Source organism: Megalobrama amblycephala, linkage group LG5 (genome assembly GCF_018812025.1).
Source record: "Megalobrama amblycephala isolate DHTTF-2021 linkage group LG5, ASM1881202v1, whole genome shotgun sequence".
Taxonomy (NCBI): domain Eukaryota; kingdom Metazoa; phylum Chordata; class Actinopteri; order Cypriniformes; family Xenocyprididae; genus Megalobrama; species Megalobrama amblycephala.
Window position 1 is genome coordinate 9,919,173 of NC_063048.1, and position 18,171 is coordinate 9,937,343.

General features: G+C 37.6%; 1 protein-coding gene across 4 annotated transcripts in view; it reads right to left on the minus strand.

Moving 5' to 3' along the window:
• Window positions 1-18,171, minus strand: part of LOC125268434 (kelch-like protein 29) — a 236,254-nt gene that overhangs the window by 22,540 nt on the left and 195,543 nt on the right. For all 4 annotated transcript variants that reach the window (XM_048190629.1, XM_048190626.1, XM_048190628.1 and 1 more), the window contains one exon: window positions 9,895-10,088. In XM_048190629.1, coding sequence (XP_048046586.1) covers window positions 9,895-10,088 — 194 coding nt within the window. The remainder of the gene's footprint in view (window positions 1-9,894; window positions 10,089-18,171) is intronic.

Here is an 18,171-nt window from a genome sequence, read left to right on the forward strand (position 1 = left end):
TGGAAGAAGAAGGCCTGGTCTGATGAATCACATTTTCTTTTACATCACGTGGATGGCTGGATACGTGTGCGTCGCTTACCTGGGGAACACATGGCACCAGGATGCACTATGGGAAGAAGGCAAGCCGGCGGAGGCAATGTGATGCTTTGGCCAATGTTCTGATGGGAAACCTTGGGTCCTGGCATCCATGTGGATGTTACTTTGACATGTACCACCTACCTAAGCATTGTTGCAGACCATGTACACCCTTTCATGGAAAAGGCATTCCCTGGTGGCTGTGGCCTCTTTCAGCAGGATAATGCGCCCGACCACAAAGCAAAAAATGGTTTAGGAATAGTTTGAGGAGCACAACAATGAGTTTGAGTTGTGGCCTCCAAATTCCCCAGATCTCAGTCCAATCAAGTATCTGTGGGATGTGCTGAAAAAACAAGCCCGATCCATGGAGGCCCCACCTCACAACTTACAGGACTTAAAGGATCTGCTGCTAACATCTTGGTACCAGATACCGCAGAACACCTTCAGGGGTCTAGTGGAGTCCATGTCTCGAAGGGTCAGGGCTGTTTTGGCAGCAAAAGGGGGACCAACACATTATTAGGTGGTCATAATGTTATGCCTGATTGGTGTGTACATCAATGTAAATCAGAGGCTGAACAATATTTGAGTTTGCTGATACAATAATTTGATCAAAAAATGGCAATAAACAATTTACTAGTTAAAGGGATCATGAATTGATAAATCAAAATTTCCTTGAGCTTTTGACAATATAACATGTCATCATACTACAAGAATATCCTTCAAGTTTCAGAACTGAAAACTTCCTTGTTAGTCCAAAACAGCTTTTATTGAAACCAAGTCCAGATTATGACTCGTTGTGGAATATTATAATTAATCTTGTGTAAATATGTAATATAGGAAAGAAAACCAGCAGCACTTGTGGCATTAATTTAATTAGAAAAAGAAGGGAGGCGTTTTGGATTTTTTATTTAAAAAGTTTGTTCCCTATTGGGATTAATGAGGAATTGGTCTTAAAAGATTTCTTATAAAAAGATTTTTACACTCTGATATAAAGGTGTACAATTTGTATAGTTTTTTTTTTTTTTTTTTGTATCTTTTATCTTTTGTATTTTTTACCTGTTTTTTGTATTATCTGTATCTTTTTTTTTTTCTTTTTTCTTTTTGATCATTGGTTGATACACAATTATTTATTATAAGTTTTGTGATTGGTGGATGTTATTTCATGCATTTTTTTCATTGGTTCATTGTAAGTTTGAATTCTGTTTCTGTTTGTATTTAAAGGAACCTATACACACCTGAAACCTTTTAGGCCTGATGAAGGCCTGTGTGCCGAAACGCGTTGGCAAAATAAAGTTCATACTTAGCTCCAGCTTCGTTGTGGAATGTGCCTATTTATTACGTTATAGAGAGGTGAAAGACCGCCTCTGCAGAAGAAGATCAACACCTACTTCTACATTGTTACCACTGTAGCCCTGCCCACTGATTCGAGAATGACAATTAGTAGTAGGTACATAACAGACATGATGTTAACACTGGATCGAGCAACTAAGCGATAAACTTGCATTTGAAGAGTGCATTTGAGTTGTTCAGTGCCTTTTTGTGGAAAAAAAAAAAAAAAAAAACAGTAGCTGCATTGGATTTGCAGAGAGCTTCTCTATTGGATCCGACAGGAACGGTGCAACACACTTATGCGAGTAAAAAAGTTTTTACTTTGTCACTATTGCTTTGTTACAGATCGTTTGATATGTATGGATTATGTGTACATGTCTAACCAAAATCACCAGTGACCAGTGATTTCTGATATGTAATGATTCATTTAGGCCTACAGTCATATGTTTTTGTCTCAAAATCATGTATTGTCAGTGTAACAAAGACAGTGGTGTGACAACTGCAACAAGGGCCCCAAAGATGTTTTGAACAGCAGCAGCACCACTGCTCTGAATGCACCGGCAGATGGAGGCGTAAAAATGATGTGACGTGGTGATAAAGCCAAAAGTTCAGTGTTTATTCCAAGTGGAGCAAAAATAAAGGTTTTCCAGTGGTGATTCAATGGCATTTACAGTGAAAGTCCAAAAATATATGCCAAAACAAAACAAAAAAACAAATAAAATAAAAACTGTTCAAAAGTTATACAAACAAACTTTTGGCTATGCCAATAAATTCACCCAAAATACCGCAGTTTGACTCAAACTCACTCTACGAGCCTCTAGACCAGTGGTTCTCAAACCTGTCCTGGGGACCCCTCACCACTGCACATTTTACATGTCTCCCTCATCTAACACACCTGAATTAAGTCATCAGCTAATTAGTAGAGACTGCAAGAGTTGAATTGGGTGTGTCTTATGAAGGAGACATAAAAAATGTGCAGTGGTGGGGGGTCCCCAGGACAGGTTTGAGAACCACTGCTCTAGACAACTCTGAGAGGCCATTTTAAAAAGACCAAGCCCCTTCCAATTGTCCTAAACCATTTAGAAATTAAAGGTAATAAAGAATCTGAAAAAATATATATAAATGTTGCAATTCTCGATTCAGTATAAATGACCTACAATGGCAACATTATTCACAATCGCGACAGAAAATCAAAATACTCCCCTAACTTGTGATTTAACAGGAACAAAGAATTATCAGATCAACAATCTCCTCCTCACACATGAGAATAATGGACTGCGCCTTCTATTGGCAGGAATGTAGTCTTCAAAATGGTGGCATTTACTGTGACCGGGTTTTGTCTGTTTGGGATGGGAAAATGTTCCAGTATGCAAGTATGACTATTTATGATATGTAAGTGGTAATATAAAAACAATAAACATTTAACATGATTACCGGTCTTGTTTTACTTCTTAACATAACACAACACAAATCAACATAGAAAAATGTATAAACCATTAAACATTCAAAAGATGAACAAATGGCATGATGAGGACCTGAACAACACAACATACGATCAGTATTACAAACATATCTGTGTTAACTGATGTCCAATATGCGCAAAACAGATAAGTGTGTATGATGTTACAAAAGGAAGTGTATGCATGCATGTGTTTTCACAGTCCATTGTCAAAATAAGAGTCCTTTTTATAATCCAAGTCTCTAGTCACAGGGCCTCACTGTGACAGTCAGTAAATAAAACCAGTGACTAAATGGTCAACTTCACATTGTTTCTCTTAGTAGGATGAAAATAATCTTTAATTCAAACTGTGATTAAATTATATAAAGAAAGCAATCAAAGAACACTCCCTTTACAGTCGCTGGAACTGTCAAACAGCCCGAGTGGTTCTAGACTCTTGCCAAAACTCCCGTTAGAATCAAGGAATCTCTTATTTACATTATGCTTGCACTGTTAGTTATGATGAAAGCATCTGTTAATGTGCAGAAATCGAGTTACAGTGACGCAATCACTGCACTCAACATGTCTGTGATCAGCTACAATATTCATCAATATTCTAAATATAATGCTATAATCAACACTTTTCACGATTAGTAAACCTTGAGAACTGTAATAGCAAAAACATGCTAAACGTTTTCGAGAAAATTCCACATGTAATACTAAGCTATTTCTATATGCAACGATGTTAGCCAATCATAGCAGTTGGTTTTTACACTGAAGTCTCAAAGCAGACACGCCCCTTAAAACAGTTCAAATCAGAGGGCTAAAATCAGGGTGGGAAAAATGCCTTTTATTTCTAAATTATGACAATTTTTGATGTAAAAACCATACTAACAATATAAGTGCACCCCAGGAAACATAAAATAATAAAACAATGCAGTTCATGACTCCTTTAAATCTATGGACTCTTATTTTGAAATGTCCAGCTGTTCGTTTAAAAGATGAGGTAAAATAAGCACTCTTATTACCATCTATTAAAATAGAAAAAAAAGAAGAAAAAAATTAAGACCTCTTGAAATGACAATTAAGACTTTTGTTGTACCATTTAAGATGACTTTTTATGCTAAAACTGAATTTGAGACATTTTAAGAACCCACAGGGACCCTGACAAACCAGGAAAACATGTTTACATCTAAAAATGGACCAAGATGCTCCTCAAGATGAATTCTAGATAAAAAGCATAACACATGACTCAGACGTGTAAAAATATGAGTCCATAAGTGTGAATGATTCACTGGTCAATCCTTTCATCAGTCGCCTGTCAGATCAGCCAATAATGAGGCAGAGAAGATAAGGGTCAGGAAACTGTTGAAGACATGCATGCCACAAGAAACTAGTAAGCTAAAGTTTAGTTTTCATTATCAGAGTGCTTAATGCTAGCAGAAGACAGTATACAGTAAAGCTCCATTCACAGTGACAATCTCATTAAAAACAAACGACTTCTGGTCAATTTGTTGCCTGCCAAAATGCTGCCACTGTCAAAGGACTCACCAGGTTGTATTGCTATAAAACACATTCGCCCATTAGCTGGACAAAACATACACTTTTAGAAATGTTTCAGACTAACACCATTCAAGCAGATACAAGCTGTACATGCATAACTAGAAAATAGACATTTATTTGCAGCAACAAATTGACCAGAAGTCGTTTGTTTTTAATGAGATTGTCACTGTGAACGGAACTTTACTGTATGTATACTGTCTTCTGCTAAGATTAAGTTTTGCCAAGATAGGCTGTGGAGTCAACTGATTCACCTTAAAGGGACCTTGATTATTCATGGCATGGCACACAAACATAGCAAGAGCTTTACAAATCTAAAGGTGAACTTGCTGACAGTGAAACTGCAGTTTTCAGATACAATAATAATGTTTAAAGAACAGAAATAAATTGTGAATGTTTTTTTTTTTTTTTTTTTTGTATTTACTTCGCTTTTAAATATAAACAAGGCCAAAATACAATGGGCCTTTTATTTTGAAATGTATGCACTATACCACTTCCAGCTGCTCATTCTAACAGATAAGGGAGATCAAATATACACACTTACTATCTACAACAGTGGTTCTCAAACCTGTCCTGGGGACCCCCACCACTGCACATTTTGCATGTCACCCTCATCTAATGCTGTGTTCACACCAAACGCGAATAGAGCGTCTGGCGCGAATGATTTCAATGTTAAGTCAATGTAAAGACGCGTTTACGCGCGTCTGGAGGTCTCGCGGCGCGAATGAGGCGTTTAGCGCGGCGCGGAAGACGCGAATTCGCCTCATTCGCGCGTCTAGTTACGCGCGAATGGTGCTTTTTGTGCATTTAGCGTTTGACGCGAATTCGCGTCTGACGCCCGAGTTGAAAAAATTGAACTTTGGCGTAAATTCGCGTCGCGTTAACCAATCAGGAGACTGCTTGCTGCTGTGGCGGCAGGCCCGCCCGGAGTCACTCATTCAAAATGGAGGAACGACTGATATTATCAGTGAGCAGTCACCCAGAGATTTATGACACGAGTTCATACTTCTATAGAGACAGGAATAAAAAGGACCTCGCTTGGAAGAGTGTCGGTGAGGAGATTGGGCAACCTGGTAAGTTGTAAATACACATTTCACTTTTGAGTCACGTACACGTTTATCGACCCGCGAATACAAAGCGGTAGCTCTCTCGATGAACGCACGATCAACATCAGCCATCTTGCAAACAGACAACCGCCTAGCACTTGCCCCTCCCACAAGAAGCGGATTTCGCCTCGGACGCGCGTCAATTTCGCTTCAAACGCTTGTTTTTTACGGGCGTCTATTTCGCTCTAGACGCGCGAATGCATTCAAAACGTTCAAGCGGCAAACTAGACGCGGTAGACGCGAATTTGATGCCCTATTCGCGTTTGGTGTGAACGCAGCATTACACACCTGATTCAAGTCATCAGCTAATTAGTAGAGACTGCAAGAGTTGAATAGGTTGTTTGCACATGACGTCACAGCAGCAGCGCGAATGAGTCTGGAGGGCAGGGAGTGATTTTTCCATATAGGAATCCTATCAAAAACTCAAAATTCGTATGTTTTGTGTCATTTATTGTTGGTCAAATCGATAAAATCGAGAACCCAGAAGGTGTTTATATTGTTTACATAACTTATACCGTTTTTTATAACTTATATCGTTTTTTTAACTTTAAAATTTGTCACCTTTAATAGCGTTTTGCGTCTGCTGATACTGAAATGAATATTGATACCTGCTTACCTTGTTTGTTTTTGACTTGGTTAAATATCCACATTCTTCATGGTATCGTTTGCAGGGAAGATAAGCTATTTTATCCCATTGAATGATAATTTGATGTTTCATCACTTCAGTTTTGTAGTATTCCGTTCACAATGTTGATCTGGTTACCATGAGAACAGTGTCACGTGCTGCTGCTTCAGCCATCATATGGTAGAAAATGTCCAAATAAATATATGTTTAACAAGCTGACAGAAGTCGATTCAACAACAAAGACAACACTTTCAAAAACACTCAGCTATGTGATTATTTTATTGAGTGATAGGGAGTGGGTTAAATCAGTGACATTATTAGATTTGATATACAGCGTCTTCCCGTCACCTCCTCAGCCTGCTTCCCTTAGTGTGTTTTTACATGTATAAAAGGCAACAATTGTATTACACCATCCAGTTTTTTCTGATGATGATAACGATGATGTGAGCTCCTGTTGCAATTCTCGATTCAGCATAAATGACCTACAATGGCGACATTATTCACAATCGCGACAGAAAATCAAAATACTCCCCCAACTTCACTAGCAAAAAGGCAGCGCGATATAAACAAACCCAGACTAGAACTGAACGTGCAGCTTCACATTCTCTATATCTACCTCCTCGATGGCAGGAAAGTCTTTCAATTCATTGGAAAAGTCGCTCATCTTCATAACATAAAGATCACGTCCAACATATGTTGTGATTTTCTGTTTATACCTTTCTAAACCAGGACAGAAAGGACTTTTCTCCATCTCTTCCATTCTAATTTTCATTGCTTGCCCTCCACCGGTATTTTGTGCGTCACCAGAACCATGTGATTGCAAACAACCTACTGGGTGTGTTAGATGAGCGAGACATGCAAAATGTGCAGTGGTGGAGGGTCCCCAGGACAGGTTTGAGACCCACTGATCTACAACATACCGCAATAGTCACACCATAAAATATAATTCATCAACAGTAGATTAATAAGCAATCACTTGGCATAAATGCATGGACTGCAAATTGCTCTGAAATGGTGACACTTTAGAACACACAACAGTGCAGCGTTTTTACTTTGTGCTCACATTTATTTACTCATATTGGGCCCTTTTAAGTTCACCCGGCTGCAATTCGACGCAAGGAGCAGTCGCAAGTGTGCTTTGCTAGTTTGAGTCCGGCATCCGTTCGAAGTTTTCCCGTTCAGCTGGCATGTGACCATTAAATTAGTGACAATGCATTTGCGCAACACATTACTTTTCCCATGGGCGTGCTGGTCTAAAAAAGAGGTGTGTTCAGGCACATTGCCGGCGCATTGCTATTTTTAGGAGCTGACAGGTAGATCTGACGCAATCATAGAAGCTGACTTCAAACCATTTTGTCTGACAAACTAAAGTCAATGGCAGGAATAGTTAGTAGATTAACGTCAGTGTGACTTGAACTTGAACTCGTGTGTACTGCACGTCCATAATTGCAAAGGGGACGCGATTAAAACAACATACCTTCTGATGTTCATTATTGTTTATTTCGTGCAAATAACCATTCAGGAAGACGTCCTGATCCAGTTCTCAATTGTGTCACTTCTGAACTAAGGCGCTACAGCGATCTTGGGTCTGATTCACATTCAAAGATGTACGGCTGAAATGCCATATTAAATGACAAAATGTTTTTTTTCACTGCATGAGAACATGAAGTGAGGCGTGAGAGTGCCATGGCTTGTCAAACATAGCAACAGTCCAAAGGCTTAGGGCGGGGATATGCAGCTCATTTATCGATTTAAGGTGGTACACATTGGCTGCAAAACGAGCTCTATTTTAATAACGGTGCCCCAAAAATGACATTGGCTGACGCCTACATTGGTGCTATAAAAAGTTTATAATGTGGGGTCAACTTCTGCATGAAACTTTATAAATACATTCTGGGGACAAACCAAGACCACTATTTTTATGTTCTTAAATTTGATCAAACTCACATTTTAAGGTGCCCTTTTAACTCATTTTAATTTTAACTTTTAGTTGTATATTAAATGTCAAGTGTCTGAGAAAGATACTTCATGCGACAGTCAGGTGGATATCCAAAATAACTTATTTTACTGACTAAAAATGGCATATAAAGCTGGTTTCAGGGCAGTTTGAGTTTAGTGGGTTTTTTTTTTTTTTTTTTTTTTTTTTAAATCCACACTTATTTCTGCACTAATGGGGAAATGCTTACTTTCCAGCTATAATGAAACGTCTCAGTCCTGCACCCACTGTGTGTCCCTCAGGGCTGCATTTGCCACCAAGTTACAGGTTGAAAAAAAGTCCCTTCCCCCTTAAGCATCCCTCCACCCACAATCTCAATATCTCTGGAGCATGTCAAAATGCCAAATACTAATGAAGTCAAATACTAGTGAAATTCCAAGAAGTTAGTTTCTCATAGTTTCAGCACTGTCTAACAAAAAACTCTAGACATACTGTAAAATATATCTGATATAGGACCTGGGATTGCCCATGCATGATGCTCGAACATTTTCTAAACCAAGATTGTTAATTGTTCAGGTATTCTTACATTGTTTCAGTAAAAATATATTTCTGTACATTTATATTTGTATATTCCATTGAAAAATTGGTAAGGTAACCTTTACTAGCAAGGCGCCGATTTTCTTTATTAAGCCAAGAAACGTAGTTTGCGTATCATCTGGCTATACAGCGGTGGGATGTTCAGTCTGTATTTTACACAGCGTGATGCGTGAGGTCTCGCTCTCCTCAGAAACAATCAGAATATATCAGAGCTCATGTTTTAAAGTGAAACCCATACTGGAATGAATAATTCACTGAAAAAGCAACGCGAGTCTCTAATCTCTCTGCCATCTCTGATGTATTCAGCCTGGTTTTCTTTACATTAGCACTGTTTTGGACTGATTGTTTGAATGAATTCACTTACTGGATCATTGGACTGAAAACTTTCACATTATTAAGTTTAAAATTATCTGATCTGTTAAAGGGTTATAATAGAAATTTCTGCCTACAAGGGTTACAGGTGCTTGCGCCATTGTAGATGCTCAGTGTGATAAACTCCCGACTTCTATATAACAGCGTGACATAAATTACGTTAATTACACAATTTCACGTATATATATAAAACCAGACCAGGCCACCTTCTTCCATTGCTCCGTGGTCCAGTTCTGATGCTCACGTTCCAACTGTTGGCGCTTTCAGCAGTGGACAGGGGTCTGCATGGGCACCCTGACTGGTCTGTGGCTATGTAGCCCCATACACAACAAACTTTGATGCACTGTGTATTCTGACACCTTTCTATCAGAACCAGCATTAACTTCTTGAGCTACAGTAGCTCGTCTGTTGGATCGGACCACATGGGCCAGCCTTCGGTCCCCACGTGCATCACTGAGCCTTGACCGCCCATGACCCTGTCGCCGGTTTACCACTGTTCCTTCCTTGGACCATTTTTGATAGACATTGACCACTGCAGACCAGGAACACCTCACAAGAGCTGCAGTTTTGGAGATGCTCTGACCCATTTAGCCATCTAGTCGTCTAGCCATCACAATTTGGCCCTTGTCAAACTCGCTCAAATCCTTACGCTTGCCCATTCTTCCTGCTTCTAACACATCAACTTTGAGGACAAAATGTTCACTTGCTGCCTAATATCTCCCATTACTAACAGGTTCCGTGATGAAGAGATAAGTGTTATTCACTTCACTTGTCAGTGGTCAGTGGTAATGTTATGCCTCAGAGTAAATATATATATACAGTCTGGTGGCTCAGTAATTATGTTCAGTGCTCTTACCGATCATAGGCGACTCAATAAAGCTCCAGGCGTTGGTTTGAGGCACATATGATTGAAGTACTCCAGCAGAGCGACCGGCCTCATTCACCCCTCCAAACACATATATCTTCCCTCCACAGACAGTCGCTGCTGCAGAATGGACAGGTTTGGGCAAAGAAGCCACCATCTCCCACTGGTTAGTGATGGTGTCGTACCTGGAAAGAAAATGAAAAGCGATTTAGCCTGGAACATTACAAAGAGCAGAATTCAAAGAGCCTTTTTAGATTTAATAAATATTCTATTCTATTCTATTCTATTTAGTGCTGTCAAACGATTAATCGAGATTAATCGCATCCAAAATAAAAGTTTGTGTTTACATAATATATGTGTGTACTGTGTATATAATTACACACACATGCATGTATATATTTAACAAAATATATTATATTTATATATAAAATATTGGTAACACTTTATTTTAGGTTCTTTTAACTAGTTGCATATTAGCATGCATATTAATAGAATATTGGCTATTTATTAGTACTTAAGCACATAGTAATGCCTTATTCTGCATGAACTTATTTTACATTCTTAATCCTACCCAATACCTAAACTTAACAACTACCTTACTAACTATTAATAAGCAGTAAATTAAGAGTTCATTGAGGGAAAAGTCATAATTAAAAGTTCATATGTGTTCCCTACACTAAAGTGTTACCAAAATATTTATATTTATATATAATATAAATTATATATAGATATAAATATATAAATATAAATTTATACATTTATATTTCTTAAATGTATGAGTGTGTGTGTTTACATATACATAATAAATATACATAATACACACAAATATATTATGTAAACACAAACCTTTATTTTGGATATTTTAAAATGTGCATGGCTGATTGTCACGAACACTGTCCTGCTCATGTTTCAAGAAAAAAAGAAAGAAAAAAAAATAAATACATTGAACATAGAAAATAAAGGAGCATTAGGATTCCTTGCATTTCTATGACATTATTTTCATGACAATCAAGGACATTTAAAGTCAAAATACTATAACTGTAATATAAAATACATATTATAAAATCAATATCTTACATATTTTAAAATGTTTGTATAAATAAGATTTAAAATAGTGGAATCGATGCACTTTCTAAACAATTATTTTTAAACACTTAAATATCTATTAAGTATTCAAACAGATCTCTCTCCCTCCCTCCCTCCCTCCCTCCCTATATATATATATATATATATATATATATATATATATATATATATATATATATATATATATATATATATATATATACACAGCAATAAATAAAATGCAGAAAATACATCTATAATAAAAATAATGCAGAAACTGCATCCTCAATAGGTGTGGACCTTTAAAACTGAAAAATATATGTGCTTGTAATGCAGAAAATGCATCTATAATAAAAAATAATGCAGAAAATGCATACTCAATGGGTGTGGACTTTTAAAATTGAACTCTGGATTGATCCTCATCTAATCCCGGGACAGGCTCATAGGTGTTGGAAGTGGAAGCTATATTTGGATTGTGCAAAATGATACAAGAGCAGCTTTGACTGAGGAGCTGAGCAACCTAGATTCCAACTCAGATAATGTTTTGAGTTTGTGCAGGAAGACCTGTGGGAGACATCAGGAGATTGCCTGTTAGAGGGTGAAAATTGAGCAGGGAATGAGACCCGGTCGCGCTCACTGAGTGAGACCATTATGAGTCTTAATGGAGGAGCAGAAAACGTGTTTGGAGCCGGTGGAGACTGCAGTCGAGTCATCCTTATCTACTGCACATTTAACAGATACTGACTGTGGAAGATTGCTGGAGAAGCTTATCTCTTTTGCCTCAATGAAGGGAAATGCTGGAAAAATCTCACAAGCAAAACCCTGCATCACAGTAACATGCATATATTAAAGGAATATTGCAGGATACTTTCGCCTTAATGTCTATAGAGAGACTACAGCAGCAGGCAGGTGCACTGGAGGGTTTTACTACAGAAACTTGAAGCTTGTACTTCTGTTAAAGCATTTACAATAGTTACCTAATTGCCTATTTTCATTGTCCAGCATTTTCATTATCAGATCATATAGTAAAGTACTACTATGCGAAAAATGATTTTCTTACTTGGCATTTTTGTTAGTGTTATAGTACTCAAGACCATTTTTTGAAGGTCTTGGTCTTGCCTCGACGCATTTGTGCTCGGTCTTGTCTCGGTCTAAGAGAACTCTGGATTTTATTTCAAGACTACAATTGCGGGAATATAACTAAATTGCCAGTGCATTGTCTGATTTATTTGTTAACACAATTAAAGATGCAGAATGTAATATTTACAGGTAGTAGCTGAATTGACACGGATGCCAATGCTCTCTAGGTCTTGTAGAATCTTGTAACTAGCTGTAGCATTGATTTTTGGAGAAAAAAGTATTTGAACTTGAATATGAATATGTTTCCAAAATCTCTGCAAATATAGTATAGTATAGTATTTTCATGCTTTGGTACAGTAAAAAAAAACATAATGTGATTGGATGTATAACTTCCTGCTTCACATGCAATCAATATCCAATTTCTAATTTGATTTCATTTGTTACTGTTGTGCCAGGTCAGAAATTAACAGGGAATTGTGCCAAAAATGTCACCATATTTAATACAATTGCCCACAAAATTCAAGATACGATTGCAAAAAAAAAAAGTACATGTGTGAGATCTTGTTTTTTTTTTTTATATTATAACATATTATATAATAAAGCAACACCACAAGAGCAAGAGGGCTGTTTTTACAAATATGAGCATGATTGCAAATGATGATTGATAATATTGATTTTACAAATGTTCAATAACCAAAATTGTATTTTTAAAACATTAATCTCAACATTATTTATGCAGTTGTAATTGTACCAATTCAAAGGCAACTTTTGTGTCACCACTGCAGTGCAAAGAAGAATTTTGTTGAAATGTGATTTCATTTGACTGGTAACAGCTCTATATAGTGTCTTATTATTCTACATTTTATTTATTGATTAAATATAATCCATTTCTCAGGCAGTAAATGTGGATCTTTTAGATTAATTTAAGATGGTCTGGTCTAGGTCTTGACTCTATCTCTTGGTCTTAGTCTTGACTACAAGCAAACACCACTAACAAGTTAAAAAAACATTTTTTTTTCAACACCGTACAGTAAAGCAGATGGCTTGCAAGCGGACATTTCATCTTCTCTTTTGGTGCTTGGTTAAGCGGGCGGTTCATTGTCAGCTCAGAGGCTCATGGTTAAGACCATTAATTACACAGAGGGAGAGTGTTATCAGGCGACTTCTGCCTCTTTTTTAATGAGACTTTTACAGCGGCATACAGGAAGGAACTAATTATACAAGGCAGAGACTCGCTTAATGAAAGTGCGGTTATAAATACAGACATCTGTGGAACAAATGAAAAATCATTATGACTCACGTTTTCTCGCATAAAAGGAGTCTGATATGAATTAAAGCAATTAGCGAGGAAACACCTGCAATCATGTGACTTTTCTAGCATATGTGGCTTTGATGCAAATTCTGTTTTAATTAGCCAGTATTGTTTTTGATGAGAAATCCAGATGAAAATTCTTTTTGATTTTGCTAATCCATAAAACCTACATATACAATATCATTAGCATTATTTCTCACATGTTTTTAAATAGCATCTGCTTCCACATATACCAAGAACATTCATATTATTTAACTTAAACAAACGTAGCTTTTTTTTCTCTGCAGTGCATGGACAGGTTCAGTGACTGACTGACTGATGATCGTACTAGATGTATCCCTGACTCTGCTGAAATTATTTTTATCCCTGGTGGGGATAAAAAAATAAAAAATTAAAAAAAAATCGCCCCGGGTGATGCTACTCCACAAACCACAAACAGAGCATATAAAATACCAAAAATAAAAATCTTTAAAAAAAAAAAAAAAAAAAAAAATCGCCAAGTAAAAACGCTGCGTTTATATAGAACTGTCTCTTTACGACCACAACAAACGGGACACTTTTCAGACGCGCATTTCGACTTCGCCTCAGTGCCAGGCGCAAGTCAAACGAGCGTGGAAAAGGTAACGTTTAGGTGACGACGAGGGAGCTTCAGTTGAACAACAGTGAACTGCGGTCAGATGAGATGTTGTCAGGCTATGTCGGTAAATCTCAGAAAAATTAACATGACTGTCCAATCAGCCGTTATACTGTGCTCGTGGCACGCATTCAAGAATTGCATGCCCAAATGAGCCAGCGCGCGGCATAATTACTTTATTATAGCTTAAATAAAGCGCAAAAGAAACTACGAGCAATGACCGCCGTTGTTCTGTTGTAAGTTAAGTCATGAAATTACCAAACATGCGATTAAAGCTTCCTTGTAACTGTGCATGTATGTATGTATTTGTTGACATGGTATTAAAGCTATTGTTATCCAATTTGTTGGCCTTAAAACGTCTTAAAAATGCACATATGTACACCAGGGAAATCAAAATTTTCTTGGGGGAGCATGCCCCCGTACCCCTAACAAACAACATTTTCTGACGGTAATTATGAAACCCTGCGTACGGCCCGGCTTATATTCTTTCTAATGAAATATGAGGTAAATGTGTATTTCTACAAATGTGCGCACTTTTGGACTAAAAGTTTGTATGTGTATGCACTGTGATCAAAAATAAATGGGACCAAACGCAATTGAATGTAGAGGTTTGTGTCTCGTTATTCTATTAATAACTACCGATTGATTTTGCATTTCTATCAGAAATTAAGAATTATTAGTGTCATTGTAGATAGTGGTGCAAATATCTAAGCTATCTAATACTTCAAATCTCAAGGTTAAATCAGAAGATTTTTTGTAAAAATGTTTCTGTAACAGCTGCCAAAAAGCTACCAAGCTCCACTGTGGTTTTTAACAACAAAAAAAAAAACTTTTCAAAACATCCCCCCCTCTGTTTTTTTCACAAAGACTTAGCAATGCAAGTACACAGCATTCAAGCTACTAAATAACATTCAAAATTTTGTTTTAATTTTTATATAAAAAATAAAACAGTAGTTTTTTTAAACTTTTGGGCAAGGTTTGTCAGGTCAACATTCAAAGTCTGTCTTCCCCAATTTTCCCTTTTCTAGTCATCTATCTTACTCTCATGAGAAACCTAGGAGACTGACAGGAGACAGAAACAATCATTCCCTCTTTGATTTGTCGTTAATTAGCATCTGCTTCTATAAATATCATGCACGTTCATATTTCTTTTTGCAATGTCTGCAAATTACCCATCTTAAACAAACAAGCTGAAGTTTCTCTGTAGTGTTCCCAGTGCTTTAAAATACACTGTGAATTCTCTGGTGTGACAGGTGTTCCTGCTTTCCAGATCAGTGTCTCATGGGAGGTGAACATTCACGGGCCGACATGAGACATCAAGCAGGCAGTTCAAGAAGTCCACACATGCCTGCATCCGAGGCAGCTGCGAGGGAACGAGGGGTTGGGACCCAGGACGACTCTTGCAATAGTTAGACTCACAAATATGTGCTGAACTGTGGTGAGCAAGTCTTCATAGTGACTGTTGGCCAAACTCGTGACATGCGTGATGGCGTATCTCGATCAAAGGTTACTTTGGCCTAGTCTCTGCGGCAACCAATTTAAAAATAATAACTCAAAGACCGTGAAAGCCTCTTAGAGCTGGGTGGCTGGGCCTCAAAAAGGGAGCAGAATTAGTGAAAGGGGTCATACAATGAAAAAATAATACAACTTTCCTTGTTCTTTTGAGGTAAAAGAGATTAATTTATCATTAAAGCACACTCTCAAATGTAATATTAGTACATACGTTCTACCTCGTCAAATGAAATCATGTACAATATCAAACAGAGAATTCATAAAAATATAATAGTGACACACAAGAGTAGCTCCGTAAATCCTTGTTGTATCTTGGGACTAAAACAAACACCCTTACAGGCTTCTTTTACATGAGAACAGCTTTTGCTTTTGTCAACACGAATAAATTGGTTACAACATAACTAACACAAAGTGCTACCCCTCTCCATAATCTATCATCTATCATAATCAATCTAACATAATCCTAAACCTACCCATCACAGAAAATTTTTAGATTTTCAAACACACACACACACACACACACACGCACGCACATTGGCCATATGTGCATTTGGCCATAATGCATATCGCCAAGTTTGGTGAAAACCAAAAACAGCAAAATCAGTACAAACACCTCATACCAAAAGTCAAGCATGCTGGTGGAGGGCTGATGATTTGGGGCTTGTTTTGTAGCCACAGGCCCTGGGCACCTCACAGTCACTGAGTCGACCATGAACTCCTCTGTATACCAAAGTTTTCTAGAGTCAAATGTGAGGCCATCTGTCCGAACAGCTAAAGCTTGGCCAAAATCAGGGTCATGCAACTGGATAATGATCCGAAGATCACCAGCAAATCTACAACAGAATGGCTGAAAAAGAAAATAATCAAGGTGTTGCAATGACCCAGCTGAAGTCCAGACCTCATCCACCACTGAAATGCTGTGGCAAGAGCTGTGCATTAATAAATGCTCAGAAACCTCAATAAACTGGAGCAACATTGTAAAGAAGAATGGGCCAAATTCCCTCCAGAATGATGTGAGAGAGTGATAAAGTCATACAGGAAAATTATTGCTTCAAGTTAATTTCTGCTAAAAGTGGATCCACAAGCAATTGAATCATAGGGTGTCCTAACTTTATCACTGATTGGCTGTTCCATCTTGGCTTTAATTTTGTTGAATAAATGATGACGGTGTGATATATCGTGCGTTTTGTTCATCTGAGTTTTATTTTCCAAGTTTTAAGACCTGCCAAGCACTAGATGATTCTTTGTAATGTCCTGATACAGAATAGCATGGAATACAATAGGGTGTCCTAACTTTTTCACATGACTGTATAATAGATTTTGCAGATTTGTTGTGGGATGTTCTTTTTTTACTCATCACTGTACAATGTATGATGCACTCCAGTAGCCATCTCTGCATGTAAGAATACATATTTATTGGCTTCAATTTATATTTAACAAAACGTTTGTACCTTTTTCTATAAAAATTACCAAGTTAGACAAAAAAAAAAAAAAAAAAAAACTTGGCAAAAGAGCTTTTATGTTTAAAGCCCCAATAGACTGGTATAATTTACTTGTAGACATTAGATCCATTACATCATTTTGGATGTTTAAACAATCTTTGTCATCTTATTATTGGACTGTGCATGCTATCATTGAAGCTGTCACTGTTATTTTATTTTATTTTTACACTTGTTTATATTTAATTTAATTCCAGGTGGATGCTGCACATTGGTGGTGGTTGAGGAGGTTGGATTTCCCCTTCCGTATGTAAAGCACTTTGAGTACCCAGAAAATATAAATGCGCTATATAAATGTAAGGAATTATTATTTGTAATGACTGAGGCAAATCAGACACAATTTTTGGTTAGTTAACCAATAGTTTTAAGCTCACTCTGGAGTCTGTCCCCATCCCCCGGGAAGTTTTCAGTTACAAGTTTATTGCGCTGAGGAATGTGGTTGCCGCATGGAGAACAGAGTAGAGACACAGAAAATCTGCATCTTCCCTGCATTTTCCACACAGAACACAGACTCTATGGCATTAATGTATAGACAGACTGTGCTATAAATGAATCCTTCTCAGGAAATGGTATCCATTATTACTGATGTTGTATTGTACTCATTGTATTTACATGTTTGATGATTGTTAAATGTTATGACCTGCACGGTAACTTCAATCATGCCATGTTTAGTGTCTATACGTTCGTAGCGGGAAGATTTAAATGCTTGTGTATGCGGTACATCCATACCTGTGCAACACATCAGTATTAAAAGAATATTTAATAGTTCGGATTCAAGAACTCAGCTTGTTAATCTTTCTGGGTTGTAAAAGCCCTGACAGGAGGGGTGTTGCCACCCAGAATTACAACATCTTCATTGGTCCGGTCAACAACTGAGAGGTGTGACTTTGACCAGAGGTTAAAAACCAGCGAACAGTGCCACTCCCTCTCTTTCTCCTTGCTCCCGAACGACCGAACGGACTGTCCTTGCGGCCGGCCTAGGCGAGGCCTGCAAGGCCTGTAGGCCTCGGCCTACAAACGAGCCATGTGCTCCTCATCCAACATGGAAAAGACTGATAAAAACTCTGGACTGAATCCTCAAGACCTCTCCTCAGATGGCAGAGCCGATGCTCCTCAGCCTAAGGGCATCTTGCAAGTATCGTACATTTTAACACTAAATAGCGATT